Source organism: Ursus americanus, chromosome 5 (assembly GCF_024610735.1).
Source record: "Ursus americanus isolate L20-20 chromosome 5, mUrsAme1.1.p, whole genome shotgun sequence".
NCBI lineage: Eukaryota > Metazoa > Chordata > Mammalia > Carnivora > Ursidae > Ursus > Ursus americanus.
This window is the reverse complement of record NC_142131.1, coordinates 12,012,665-12,026,772: the sequence shown is the minus strand read 5'-3', so window position 1 is coordinate 12,026,772 and position 14,108 is coordinate 12,012,665. Positions and strand designations below refer to the sequence as shown.

Here is a 14,108-nt window from a genome sequence, read left to right as displayed (position 1 = left end):
TTTCTAATTTCAGAACCAGAAGGAACCAGACCACTGCCCTTAACACACTCTTTCTTGATAGTGACCCCTAGGTTCAAAGACATTAAATCAGTTGTCCACGAATCCCGCTCAAAAAGTCAGGTCAAGATTCTCCTCTCTGGATTGCCACTTTGTCCTCTTTACGCTGCCCTATGCTGCCTCTAGCGTTAGATCAGGAAATCGTAAGGAAGAGTGGGGACAGGAGAAGAGAAAAAAAGCTGGAGAGGGTCAAAGATATTTCTAAGGAGACAAGAAAAAAAAGTGGAATACCTAAGTCAAGATGCTGGACCCTTTCCCTGGACAAAAAACTAAAATAAAAAATAAAGCACCGTGCTAGTCCTAGGCATTGAACGCACAGACGCACGGAACAATAGCTACTGCTGAATACCTATAATGCTTATTTCCAACCTCGGAAGATCAGCCTAGGAGAAGAAAGTTAATCCCTTCCTTCTTGCTTTCCACACCTTCTACTCTGATTCAAGAGACTGTCGCTCCTCGAACATTTCGTGGGCTTGTGCTTTATAACACACTTCCTCACTTGGGTCTTAGACGTCTTTTTCAATTCTCTCTCCCATCACAATTCGCAAATCGTTATCCTGGGCTTTTGTAAGCTGTAAACTTCCACATTGGCACCTTGGGTGGACAGGAAAGATCGCTGGATTCCTTTTTTCAGCGAAAGCCCAGAGACCATGCCCGCCACTACGCCAACCCCCACCCCCGGCCCCGCCACAAACACCCACCATTTACAAACACTCAGAAGACCCTCAGAGATCTTTTATGTAGGAGGGGTGCATTTTGTGGCTGCTGGTGCCCAGTTGGTGAAAATCGTGAAAAGGCGGACGGGGGACCGCATCTGTGCCTGTGCCGAGGCGCGGAATGGGAACAGCCTGCACGTGTCTGTGGCCGGCCTGCCCCAAGACGGCGGGCACGATCACCAACCGGGAATCGGTTGGTGCCGCGGGTGGGCAAAGGCAACACTGCGGAGTGGAAGGCGGTGCGGAGGGTGGTGCTGGCGGCATGAAAGGCGTCTTTGTGCGGGACTTGGGGGTGAAGAGGCGGTGAGAATGGAGAGAGCTGAGCCGGGACCTGGAGGCTGGGATTCTGGGACGCCGCTACCCGCCACTCCTTGGCGGAGCTGGAAAGATCCGGGTAGTGCCGACAGGGGGCGGTGTGGCGCTGGAGGGGGGGCGGTGAAGGCCCCTAGGTTTGGTCTTCTTTGAGACCTGAGGCCAGAGAAAGACACTTCGAGAAAGCGGGAGGGAATTGAGGGATTTGCCTCCCCGCCCCACTCCCTAGGTGTCCGCGAGATCGCGCTGGCTGGAAGGGCACAGCCCCTCGCTCGGCGCTCACTCAGCAGTCAGGGAGGCGAGAGAGCGGCCCCCGAGGCGGAGCCTCCCTCCAGCCCCCGGGTATCGCTGCCCCCACCTGGGGGAGAGAGGCGGGCGCCGCGCTGCCCTCCCTCTGCGCCCCCGCCGCGTGGCTTGCGGCTTATTTTCCCAGCTGGCAAGCGTCGCGCTGCAGACAAGGGAATGCCTGTGGTGAGTTGTTTGTTTTGTCGAAGTTTGCGGTGGGCCAGGGGGACGTGGGGGGCGAGCGGCAGGCAGAGGCCCGGACTGTTTTGTTTAGGTCTTGGTCCACCTGTGTGGTATAAATCTGCCAGCCTCAGGGCGGTGGGGGGCCTGGGTGAGAAAACCCCAACGCTCCAAAAGGCCTCTCTTGCAGACCTAGAACCACATTTGATTCCCCACTCCTGGAATCGGCCAGATTCTAGCTTACACTACCCCTATACTATACCCTGATCATTGCTTCCTGCACCCGTTGCGTACAGGGCTGGCGCTGTAAAGGACAGTCAGCGCCTATGACCGTGGGACAGCTGGCCATAGAAGTACCTCTAGAGTACCCTTCCCCATTTCTTGATGATAGAAGAGCTGAGCGTGTGATATGAGGGGCGCTCTTGAAACTAGTGGGAACTTGTTTGGCTACTTGTGGCATGAAGTCCATTCAGGCGTGTCGGGTCTGCAGAGTATCACAAACTGGGATGCAGATTGGCCAGAGTTTCCCAGACTTGAGGCTGAGGGGCGGTAAGCGGTTGGCTCCCAGGGGAACGCAGAGGAACCCCCCAGGGCTGATGACAGTCACCACCGTGGCTGCGTTTGCCTGGAAGAAAAGCCTAAATACATTAGCGAGCTGGTAAAGCTTTTAAGGCCTTCTCGGGAGTGAGTGGCTGGCTAATGAGAGGTTAATTTTGTTTGGAAGAGAAGGCTGCGCTGGTTTCCTGAGATAAATGGACAGGAAGCGCATTACCTCCGCGCGCTGGCAAGCGGCTCCCAAATGCTTTTTGCACCTGCCGCTTTGAGCGGTGTGATCCGCTGCAGAGCCCGCAGGGATCGTGGGGGCCGGCTGTGTGCTCTTGGGTGATGAGCCCCACTGACTACCCGGGCCCCCTCCTTCCGGGGGCGCAGCGCTCACTCCAGGCTCTGGGGTCTTCTCTCACACCCAGGTCCTGCGTGCTCCAGAGCTCGGGGGATCCCTGATCCCGTCAAGCCCCCTCCAGGATCGGAAGGGTTAAGAATGATGTAAGTACAATCCACTAGCCGCTTGCTGCAGGGCTGTCGGACTCCGGGATATTTCAGCTCCCGCTTTGCGGACGCCCTAGACTGGGGAGCAGCGAGGGGGCCCTTATTCTAGAAGGGGTTGCACAAATCGCTACTGTGGTCTGCTTTCTAGCTCCTCTGTCCTAGGTGAGCCCCTCGTGTTAGATTTTTTGTAAATGGAGATAAATCAACAGGGGAATAGTTAAGACAGCATGTATAGGTTCAGGATAAGAAACCTCTAATTCTTATTTAGAATCCATTCATATGGCTGGCATGTGTTTTAATTCTATTCATTTGCACGTTCATACCATGGGATGCTTTGCCGCGTCCCCTAATTGTGCTGTTCTGGTCTCATCTTTCCTTCCTGAAAACAAAGATGAAGATAGAAAGAGTACAAGTGGCAAGAAATAGGGTGGGTTTGTGAGTTGTGCAAGCTGTCACTTGACGATTTTTTTTTATTAAGATGTAAAACTTTTAGAAGCCATTGATTTTATGGGGGGAAATCCCCAGATTTTTCTTTATAGAATCTTAAAATCCTCCTTAACTGCAGCATTCGAGCTGGAGGAATGGATGCGCTATAAGCAACCATTCACCACCCTCTTGTTTCCAACCCGATTCGGGATCTTGCTAACAGTCCGAATTTACCCTGAGAGTGTGTCAACTGACCTAAAGACTTGAAAACAGGAACCACCTTGCGGTTTAATTGTGAAAATTAACATTTTACTCTAGCGGGCTGAACACTTATGTGGTAATAAAAAATGAATTGTTAGCCTTATAAATCTTGAGCCTGTCAAATTTTACAACAGATGAGCAATAAAGCACCTTAGAAAAAAATGAAGTTTTCCCTCTAAAGCACAGTTCCAGTTGGATACCAGAATTTGCAGTGACTCGACGATGCCCTCTATTGATAGAATAATTTAGAACACTGTGTGTTTAAGGAACAGGATATGGAGGTGGGGGGAGAAGTGGCAGGGGGAGAAATCGGAGAAAGTAATGACAGCGAAAAGCCCCCAACTAAACTGAAGTAGATCCTTAACTTGTTATGTGTTTTGAAGTCTGGTCAATAAAGTGGCATGCTTCTTTCAGAGGGGTGGAATTAAATCTTGGTTTAAGGAAAAAGAAACATATTACTGTTAGTCTTTGTTAGCAAAATACTTTCAAAACTGCTCAAATTTGGTTACATTTAAAAGATGTTCACCAGTATTTCATTAACTGTAGTTCATTGATTTATGTAGTAATTGCAAGAGAGTAAATTTTTGGTCTCATAGTATTTACTCCACAATACTATCTAAAAATCGTATCAGATAACTCCGCCCGCAAAAAGTCATTTCTCCAGGCAACTCTGAAGCTATTATTAAGCATATTATGGATATACAGAAGGTTTGGATTATATCTTGGGCAGTGAAAGGTGTGTTTACCACTTGAGTCATCATAGTATGTAATAGGTAAGTAATGAAAAGTTACAGTAAAAATAGATAGGCATCCTTCATTAGGGACCTAGTGGTTTGTACAGTTCATAATGTGTCTAATGAGTAAGCTGGAGTGATCGAAGGTTTGCCCTCAATTATCCTAGTCCATTGATTAGTACATTGTAACGTGTGGAAATATTAACGTGTCCGTGGTTGATACGAAATTACTAATTAGAGATTATGAGTAGTGAACAGGTACAGTTAAAAACTGCAATTTGGCTATAAGTGAATTTAAAATGGCAGCCCTGAGCCCCTTGGAGGAATGGCAAAGGCAAGGGCAGTCGAAGTAGCTCCTAGCCTTTGAAGCCATTCGTGAGATTAGATACCACTTCACACCTACTGATAACAAATTGGAACCTATCATCAACCTCACAACATGCTTTCCTATGACAACACTTGGCAACCTCTTTTGTGGCACACAATTGGGTTTTTCCCTCATTTTTGGATCCATCCAAGTGACAAAAGTAGAAAGTGGCCTGCCATTCAATTACTATGCTAATAGACAGCGAGAATTTGTGGAAAAGCCACCGAGCAACAAGAAATGATGGCATAATTACTCTACACTGCATTAAAAACTCACTATCCTCATTAATCTAATTACACTGTAACCGAACACGTTGAAGTTCGCCCACTCTCAGACTCCTCCCCGCTGCTTTCAGGAAGGGAAATGTCAGAGGAACAATAACGCCAGAGCCTCGCACAGCTGCCAGCGAATTCCGCCGGGAGCTGGTGGGTACCTTCCCAGCCCATCCGATCTGTTCTGGACCGCAGGTCACAGTCGGATTTCCAACGCCGCTGGGCGCTATCTTTACCAAACGTCCGGAAAAGGCTCCGAACGCGGTTTGGCAGTTGTGATTGGCTGCGAAGGGACCTGCCGCACCGCGCTCGGTAAAAGCGCCCACTTCCTCTCAGGAGCCAGACCTGGAGCGGGAGGGGCAGAGTGGGGGTGATTTAATACACACACACACACAGACACACACACACACACACACACCAAAAAAACCTTAGGGGGAAGTTGAACCCAATCAACATTAAAGTAGAAGTCAAAGCCGGTTCCTTTGTAACGCCGGCAAGAGAGAGTTGCCGTCTCCAGTTTCTGTAGGGCACGAGGAAACAGTAGCTCGCGGAAAGGGGTGAAGAGGAGGGAACAGGAGGGAGGCTGGGCCCGGGCGCGGCGGACACGATTCTCCGCCCGCGGACGCGGAACTCGAATTACAATAAGCAAGCTGAGGGCGGGAGGAGGTGCGGGGGGGGGGCGCTTTGGGCCCTGCGAGTGGCGGGCTGGGCCCAGAGGACCCGCGTTTACAGCCAATGGGGTGGGAGGGAGGGGCTCGGCCGGGGGTGGGGACGACGTGGATTGGCGCATGCAGGGAGGGCGGGGCGGCAGTGCGGGGCTGAGATTGATTGACCGCGGGGCCGCCGCACAGAGATATCCGGGCTGCCGGCGGCTGCTCGTTAGGCTTGGGCGCGCCTTCAGTGGGTCCACGCCTGCCGAGCCCACGCTGGCCGGGACCGGGGCGCCCGCGCTTTTGGGGCCGGGCTCGGCACTAAGCTCACTGTCTTTGTGTCTTCTCTCCCGCCCCCTCTGCCCCGCCCGCCGCCTCCGGCCGCCGCGATGCCGCTGCGCCCCGTTGCCGCCGCCGCCGCCGCCTCGCTCCGCCCGCGGCGCGCTTTTCGCTGCGGCGGTGGCGGCGGCCCGTATTCTACGCGGGCCTGAAGGAGGAAGAAGAGGAAGCGAGGCGCGTCCCCCGGTCCATGCCGCAGCCACGGCCACGACCCCGACACGGCGCCCGCGCCGCCGCCCTCGCCGGAGCCCACGAGACCTGCATGGACGGGCATGGGCTTGAGAGCAGCACCTTCCTGCGCCGCTGCCGCCGCCTCCGCTGCTGCCGCCGGGGCTGAGCAGCGCCGCCGCCCCCAGCTCTGCCCGCCGCCCCTGGCGTTGCTGCTGCTGCTGCTGCTCAGCCTCGGGCTGCTCCACGCAGGTATGAGGCGCGCGCGCTAGGGGAGCCAGCCCCAAGGCCGAGTGCTTTGTTCCCAAACACCCCCGGTCCCGAAGGCACTCGCTGGGGCAGAAGGGCGGCGTGGCGTGGTGAGACGGGAGAGGCCTCACGCGCTCCAGACCTGCACCTTTGCCGGGCTCGCGGCGCAGCAGCAGGAACACACCCGCCGGTCGTGCGGCGCGCCCAGGGCGCAGTGGAGAGGCCTCTTTTCCCCCTCCCTCTCTCCCTCTCTCCCTCCCTCCAGTTACCCTGCCTTCGGCTCGGACCGTTGATAAATCTCCTTCCTAACAGTCGCTTATCAAAGATTTAGAGGGCGGGGGCGACGGGTGCTGCGCCCCCGAGACAAATGTTCCGGGTGCTTTATTGCTCACTGCATTGGTGTTTACTGAAAGTCAGCCTGGGATCAGGTTTCCGCCGCCGCCGCCCCCTTCGAGGGGAGACAAGGAGCCTTGTGCTGCTTCTCTGGAGTTGGGGGTGGCGATGAGGAGAAGAAATCGCCCCAGATGTAAAGATTTTCACCGAAATTTGAAAACCTGGGGGTTAATGTCGAAGTAACTTAACTGTCTTTAAACAGGGATTTCTTTCGTATTTGCGAAAGCTGCTTTTGATTCAGCTTTCAGCCTCCTTGGAGAAACGTGCTTTGTGGCTCGCCGCGTGTTTTCGGGTTCCAGGAGGGGTTGACAGATCTCACACGGCTTTCTGGAGGTCGGCGCTTCCCTTGTGGAAGGGGGAGTGAGTTATCTGTTTTTGGCGAAGTAGGCCTGCAGATGAGCCTTCTAGCAGGTGATACTTATTTTTCTTGTGAAATAAGTTGCAGTAATACAATGTTCTGTGTCAATTGTATTTCAATAAAGCTGGGGGGTAATATCTAGGACGCTTTTTATAAGTACCACGTCTAGGAGTTTGTCTAAGGAGTTTATTTAATGCCACATTGAGAGATAAATTCTATTTTAATTTGAGAACAGCTTGAGCATTCGATAAGTTTTTCTCCGAGACCTTTTTTTGTCCTGTATTTTATGACAGCAGTCTCACTGCTCTCTGATCTGGAGAATCCTGAACTGTAATGTCACCCAGCTGTGTGGAGTAGTATTTATTTATTAAGCCATACCAGCCTTGCTAAAAATCTGGGAGTTCTTTTAAGTAATGGGGGGGAAATGTGGCATTCGAAGAGACTTAATTTACTTTTAGTAACTTTGCATTGTGATGGAAGAGCTGCATTTTAACACTGGGGAAATACAGGGTGTAGAAGTAAGTTTTACAGTGATTAAGGCTTTAAATAAGTGACTTTAGAATCTTAGAAAGTAATGTCAACCTGCTTATGGTCACGTGGAAATTTTTACTACTGTGTCAAAAGATACTTTCAGGAGTGTTTCGTGTGAAGAATATGTCTTCATAATGTCAAAATGTGTGTTTCTTGAAATGGAAATTGGAAGTGTTAGGTAGGACTGTGTGTCCCTCATGACTGCTTGGATATTGTTTCCCTTGGTTGTCAGACAAGATTGGAATGTGGTCCTTGAAGATTTCTTTTCTGGCCAGTGTTGAAAAACTTAAATTGTTTTAATGTTTAATGGAAAGTGCCTTATTTCAAGAACTTGGGATGTGAAACTCCTGTCAGTATCTTAATGTGTCTTCACTAAAGTCACCGTAGAATTCTTAGAGTTTCCGTGGTGAGTGATATCTGTGGACAACTTGTTGGGGTGGAGTGATTAATTTGGTTACAGAAAAAAAGGGCTCCTTTTGAAAGATTTATTTGAAGAGTGTTGCTATTGAAATGCAAGGATTGTTTCTCAGAGAGCCTAGCTGAGTGCTCCCTGCAGATGGGCTACCATATGTTTTATGCCTGCATCCATATAATTTGCCTCGGCACCCCATATGGCCCTGCATTTCACTTAATTCAGTTTTAGCATATCTTATTTCTTTTATTATAAACTGGTGATTGTGCTGCAAATTCACACGTGCAGTCCTGGCCTCAAGGAAAGGGTCTTGAATGGTGAGCTCTTTGAATCATTAACGAAAGCTGTAGACCCACAAATCCTTTAGCGCTTTCATTAACTGGAATGAAAACACTAACACACCAACCGTAGGTCAACTGACTTGAAAAATGGAGACATCTGTAACTGCAGATTTTGTTTTCTTCCCTAGGAAATGAACAAAGTCCTTTCATACCCCCCCCCCCACTTTAAGCTAACCTCTACAATTCCTGAATGGAGATGCAATATGGGAGTTACTTGCTTACTCATACTCTTCATGGCTTTGTTGGCTGCATCCTTGAGATTGTTTCTGCTCTGCATTGTGTTGGCATCTTGACAGGAAGCTTACTTTACCGCCTGTAACAGGCAAAGTGTGCGCTGTCATTATAAATTCATGAAGCCTGGATATTTCTGGGTGTATGCTTCGAATTAGTCATTATACAGGAGCCTGTGATGGGGCCGAAACTGCTGACCAGATGCACTCTCTAGTTAGCCCTCCTATTTTCCCACCATCTCTATTTGAAAAGGCTGTTGGAAACCTCATCCCACACAAAAGAACCCAAGGAGCTCTGTTTGATGTGACAGTTCTCGAAAGAATCCGCACCTGCCTGCTAGGAATAAGGGAAGGGGGAGGAGGACAAGGAAGGAAAGGGAGGTGGGAATCTATATTCTGCTTCTCTTCTCAACGCTTGCATCTGCATCTCACGCTCCTCTTACTGTGGATATTTTATGACTATTTAAAATAATTATAAATAAATGTATGCTCGGATAGATTTTATAGACCATAAAAAGAACAAATAGGCATTGCAAGTTTAGCGGAAAGTTCTTGTGCTGTCATTTATTCGTAGTCTAGCAGCTGTTCATTACTGACTGATCTCGGCCTAGTTTTCATTTCCTTGTTTTCTGCTTGCTGTGACTCTCATTTAAAAAGAAAAAAAAAAAAAACTGATACAGTAGTTAAGTCTTTTTTTTAAACAGTCAGCTGTTGTTGTGAGAGTCGGGAATTTAGAGGAGATGTGACCTGAGGAAGGGACAGGGGATTTGAGGAAAGGCACTTCATCCTCGGCTTCATTCTAGCTATTTATGATCGAGCCATGACAAGGCCTTTAATATCCCTTTGTCTTGATTTTTCCCATCTGTAAAATGGCTTTAATGCCTTTGAGGTTGTTGGTTGGTTTTTGGTTTTTCGAGTCAAACAGTTGAAAATGACTGGATCTACTTTGGAGAGAGGGGTTCTGTAAATATAGGAGCTGGTTTTGTCAACTCTGGAATGAGCCAGCATGAGATAGGCCAAACACATGAAGGTGTTTTTGTGATTTTTTTTTAAGTGTGATTTAGCGATAGCTGTAAGTCCATAGTCCCAAAACCTTGAATTTTTTTTTTTTTTTTTACTCAGGTTAGAGTACCCAATCTAGACTACATTTTTCCCTTCTTGGTCTTTGAAATGTAAAAATAGTGGGGGAGGTGGCTTGAGAGGTTGTCATCCCCCAGTCTTTTCTGCTGAACTCTAGCCAGAAAAAGAGATTACAGATTATTCCATTCAGCTTTAAAAGCACTTTAATACTGAAAAGATTAAAGTATTTTTCTAAAATGATATTAGGGTTAGTTTTAAGTCTTCATCAGATGAAGTCCTAAATCTTGATATTATCCTGAAGTTTATGTCCACATCTTAAAATAATTATATATTTAATAATACTCTGATTTTTTTTCCCCTCACCTAGAATAGGAATTACAAAATATTCTATGCCTGGAGAAGATCACAAAAACAACATCCTCGTTTCTCAGCTGAGGAACCTAAGACTTGAACGTATTGAAACTTTCTCCAGTTTAGAGACCTAAAAAGAATATTCAAGTAACACAGAGTACGTGTTAAAGTTAGTTTCTATAACACTTGAGGTGGATGATCAGGAAAAAAATTTTCCTTTTCAGTAATTCTAGCATTCCCACTTCATGGACTAGAATATAAAACTAATTGGCGCACACAGCTGACCTAGTATTGGCAATTCTTACATCTTTTTATGCTTTGAGAGGTTTTTAATTTTTTAAAAATCTATTTTTTTTATTTGAGAGAGAGAGAGCGCACGTGCACGCACCGGGGAGGGGGGTGCAGGAGGAGCCAAGGAAAAGGGACTGGCAGACTCTGCACTGAGCCTCGCATGGGGCTCAGCCCCAAGATGATGAGATGTTGACCTGAGCTGAGATCAAGAGTTAGGTGCTCAACCAACTGTGCCACCCAGGCACCCCTTAATTTTTTTATATGAGAAGCTAGTGGCAAAACATCATTTGAAAATTGACTTTTTAAAAACTAGGGCAGTAATAGTTGGTTTTTAAATTAATTTTAGCTTTGCTTAGATCATTAGGTGTATCTGAACTGTCGACTTAAGGAAAAAACTCATTTATATATCCTCTGAGAATATTGTGTGCTGTAGTTCCCTGGTTCTCTCTCTGATAAAACATAGTGGAATCATCTGTCCGTGCAGCAGGATTTCAATTTGGTGTCCTTTTAGATTCACTGTAGCTTTCCTGATGAGCTGCTTGGGATCTGGGATCCAGTGGTGATGGCTGTTAAGGGAGAAGTAAATAAACAGCTTGATCAAATGAATCACTTTATTTTTTTAAGAGAACGTTTACATATCGTAGCACCCAGGAGATTGTCAGTTTATATACAGTTCATTAGCAAACACCCCTAAGGAAATGCAGAGTAACTTAGTACCTAGATTTTTTCTTGTTACCCTGTAGCTGTACTAGAATCAGGTAAAGGTGTTTTAACTAATCATGCTATAAGTTAGGGATCCCTGCTTGAGGTGTGAAGCCTTACTCGTGGTTTTGTGCATAGACCCCATGCTTTCCAAAGCAAATGACTTCTGCCCTTTTCAAAACAAAGCTCACGCCTTTGGCTTGGCTTTAGAGCGAAGGAATCGTTCTTCAAAATCTGTAAACAATAGCAAAGTTGGTGAGATACTCCATTTAGCCATTCCCTTGTAATTTTAACATAAGAATGCTGGGCTGGACTCCTGTTCACTCAGAGCTGCTCCCGATCTCAAGTTTTAAGGTGACTAATTGCATGCAGTTTTTCTCCCAGTGGATTAATTTGTGAGACCCACAGAGGCAAATGCAACCCTATTTCTGAAGGCCTTCTTAAAATAGGAGGATATGAAATAGAACAAACAGTTCCCCAAGGAAAATGTCATTTTCTTATGTAGCTCAGGAAGTTATGAAGCATTTAAAAAACGTGGGGTCGTCTTTTCTTTCTCATAGGTGACTGCCAACAGCCGGCCCAATGTCGAATCCAGAAATGTACCACGGACTTCGTGTCCCTGACTTCACACCTGAACTCTGCCATTGACGGCTTTGACTCTGAGTTTTGCAAGGCTCTGCGTGCCTATGCCGGCTGCACCCAGCGAACTTCAAAAGCCTGCCGTGGTAACCTGGTGTACCATTCTGCTGTGTTGGGTATCAGTGACCTCATGAGCCAGAGGAACTGTTCGAAGGATGGACCCACATCCTCTACCAACCCTGAAGTGACCCATGACCCTTGTAACTATCACAGCCATGCAGGAGCCAGAGAACACAGGGGAGGGGATCTGAACCCTCCCAGTTACCTTTTTTGTGGCTTGTTCGGAGATCCTCACCTTAGAACTTTCAAGGATCACTTTCAGACGTGCAAAGTGGAAGGAGCCTGGCCACTCATAGACAATAATTATCTTTCAGTTCAAGTGACGAATGTGCCTGTGGTCCCTGGATCCAGTGCTACTGCTACAAATAAGGCAAGTAAACTTCTTTTCCTTCTAACTTATAACTTGCAGGTGTTTGATTCTTCAGACAACTTTTTTGTTCCTTCAGACAATTTTTGAAGTATGATACAAAAGACCTAGTTTAAAAGGAACTTGTTCTTGGCAAGCAATTAACAGGGTGAATGGAGGATTAAATGAAAATTATTTAGTAAAGAATTTCCCACTGGAATCCTAAGGCTTATGTAAAATACGGGTCTAAGTTTAAGCAGTGATATGAAAAATTAAACACAAGTTCAGTTTTTATGAAAAGACAGGCCTGTTTTATGGAAAAATGTATACTTTTTTTCTGTGATGTCTTTTTCGAGTGTGACTCTAGTCACTTCGATTTCTAAATCCATATTCTGATTTTTCAGGTGACTCAAGTGGGTGTTCAGAGTAAAGAAAGTTCTGAAACCTGGGGCAATAGCCCATCAGGAAACATAATTTATTGGAAATTTGGAAACTGTAGTAAAATACAATGGCTATAAGCCAGCTTCCTAGTGGCAATCCCCACAATTGTGTTTTAGTTATTAACCTTGTCGTGACTAAGCAATTTTAGAATTGGATATTGTGGAGCAGTGATGTATAACCTGCATGTAATCTCAGGATAACAATTTAATTAAGAAGCTGAGGGGGAAACTGACAAAATTAAGTTAAGCTTACTCTGCCTAGCTGCCCCTGTGTTCTTGTTTGTTTTAAAGAAACTGACACCTAATAGAGATCATTTAAACCAACTCTAAGACACCAATGTCAGTGCAAGAGGTGAAGAGGTAGGAACTAGGTTCCCAGTTGCCAGTGAGTGCTAATTCAGGCATTAGTAAATGTAGAGGTCAGGAAAGGTTTTCCAGAAAAAAGACTGTTGCAAGTAACCAGCTCCTTCCCGGTCTCCTCTAATCACAAAAATCACACAGACTGTCTCATCTTGCTCAATTGCCTTTACTCGTCAGTTGGTTTAGACTAAAATATAATTGACAAGGATCAAGCTTTCGTAATATTTATGACTGTTCTTTTGATTCCAGGACACCCTCCCTTGCCTCCAGACACGTGTGGCATATTTTTTAAGTGAATTTAAATTATTTGACGTGGCATTTTGAGGAGGTGATTTTACAGCACCTCCGGAGATATCTGGAGACCCCCGGGGGTGTCACAAATCTAAGATTAGAAGTCATTGCTCTGAACAAAGAAGTCTGTTACATTAGTCCAGACATCTTAGGGGAACTCAAAAATGTTTACACTTCAACTCCCAATAAAAGCGCAGGCTTGCCTTTCCAAGTCCTACATCTCAAATAAACCTTCCCTCCTCTGGTTTTTATAAGTATGTAAATAATTTTTCCTATCTGTATTTTAATATATGTGTTGGCTGTAAGTTATGGTAGAAAGTTACACAATTATGAAGTTAAAAGCAAACCATGGCCAAAAATCCATCATTGTTGCAGCATCATAGGGCATAAAACTTGGAATAGTCTTTGGGAAAATGTGAGATTGAAAATTCAAAGCGGCAGTTGCGCTGGGAGTGGGGAAAGTTGTCAGCAATGGCGTAGATAACCGAGGGTTTGGAGGGCCGTCGGCAGTACTTTGGAGAGTAGCAGGTGCTTTGTGCCTGGGAAAATACTGGTTCTTTTCACAAGCCCTAAATTTAATTTTCCATGCCTTCCATCCAGTCACGTGTTACTTCTACTTGTTAATCTGCCTTTCAAAATTCTCTACTTTTTTACTGATCGTGGTGGAATTCATTTGGGAACAGTTACCTTTTGAGTATCGATATTACATAAAAGGAACAGTTGACACTGAAGTACTTTAGGTCGGTCCATTTCAGTTATGCTCGGGTCTACCATCGTTTTTCACAAATGAATAAAAAGTATAGCTTTGTTTTCTCTCGCAGTTCGATGAGGTTCAAAAGTTTCACCCTTTCCAAAACGGATGTGGGAGGCAAGCTGTCCTCTGACTCAGATTCCAGCAGACAATGAGAATACTTGGTCTTTAAGTGCACTGTTGGAAAGTAGTTCCCGCATCTGGTGACCATGCTGTTCAGGAGCAGATGACTATGGCTTCACGACCTCTGGTAGTCGTGGGGTTTTTTTTCCTTCTGTTTTTTGCAACTCTCTCCAAAGTTCCCAAAAGCATCTGGAAGGTTACTGCTGAAGACCTGTCTCGGTGCTGGTATGACCTATGCTGGTGAAACACAACTAAAGGCGTAAAATTTTGCAGCACAGTTTCCTCTCACCTACCCAGGGCCAAAGTGAAACCTTTTAAAAAATTCTAAGCAATGAAAAAATGACGG

The 14,108-nt window shown here is 46.5% G+C and overlaps 1 protein-coding gene across 4 annotated transcripts in view; it reads left to right on the top strand.

Annotated features, from left to right (window-relative positions):
* Positions 1-14,108, top strand: part of RGMB (repulsive guidance molecule BMP co-receptor b) — a 1,123,009-nt gene that overhangs the window by 1,092,863 nt on the left and 16,038 nt on the right. For 2 of the 4 annotated variants that reach the window (XM_087861962.1, XM_087861963.1), the window contains 4 exons: positions 1,315-1,556; positions 2,519-2,594; positions 5,801-6,066; positions 11,313-11,821. In XM_087861962.1, coding sequence (XP_087718088.1) covers positions 1,315-1,556; positions 2,519-2,594; positions 5,801-6,066; positions 11,313-11,821 — 1,093 coding nt within the window. The remainder of the gene's footprint in view (positions 1-1,314; positions 1,557-2,518; positions 2,595-5,800; positions 6,067-11,312; positions 11,822-14,108) is intronic. The other 2 variants (XM_045808346.2, XM_087861964.1) reach the window with 1 other exon arrangement.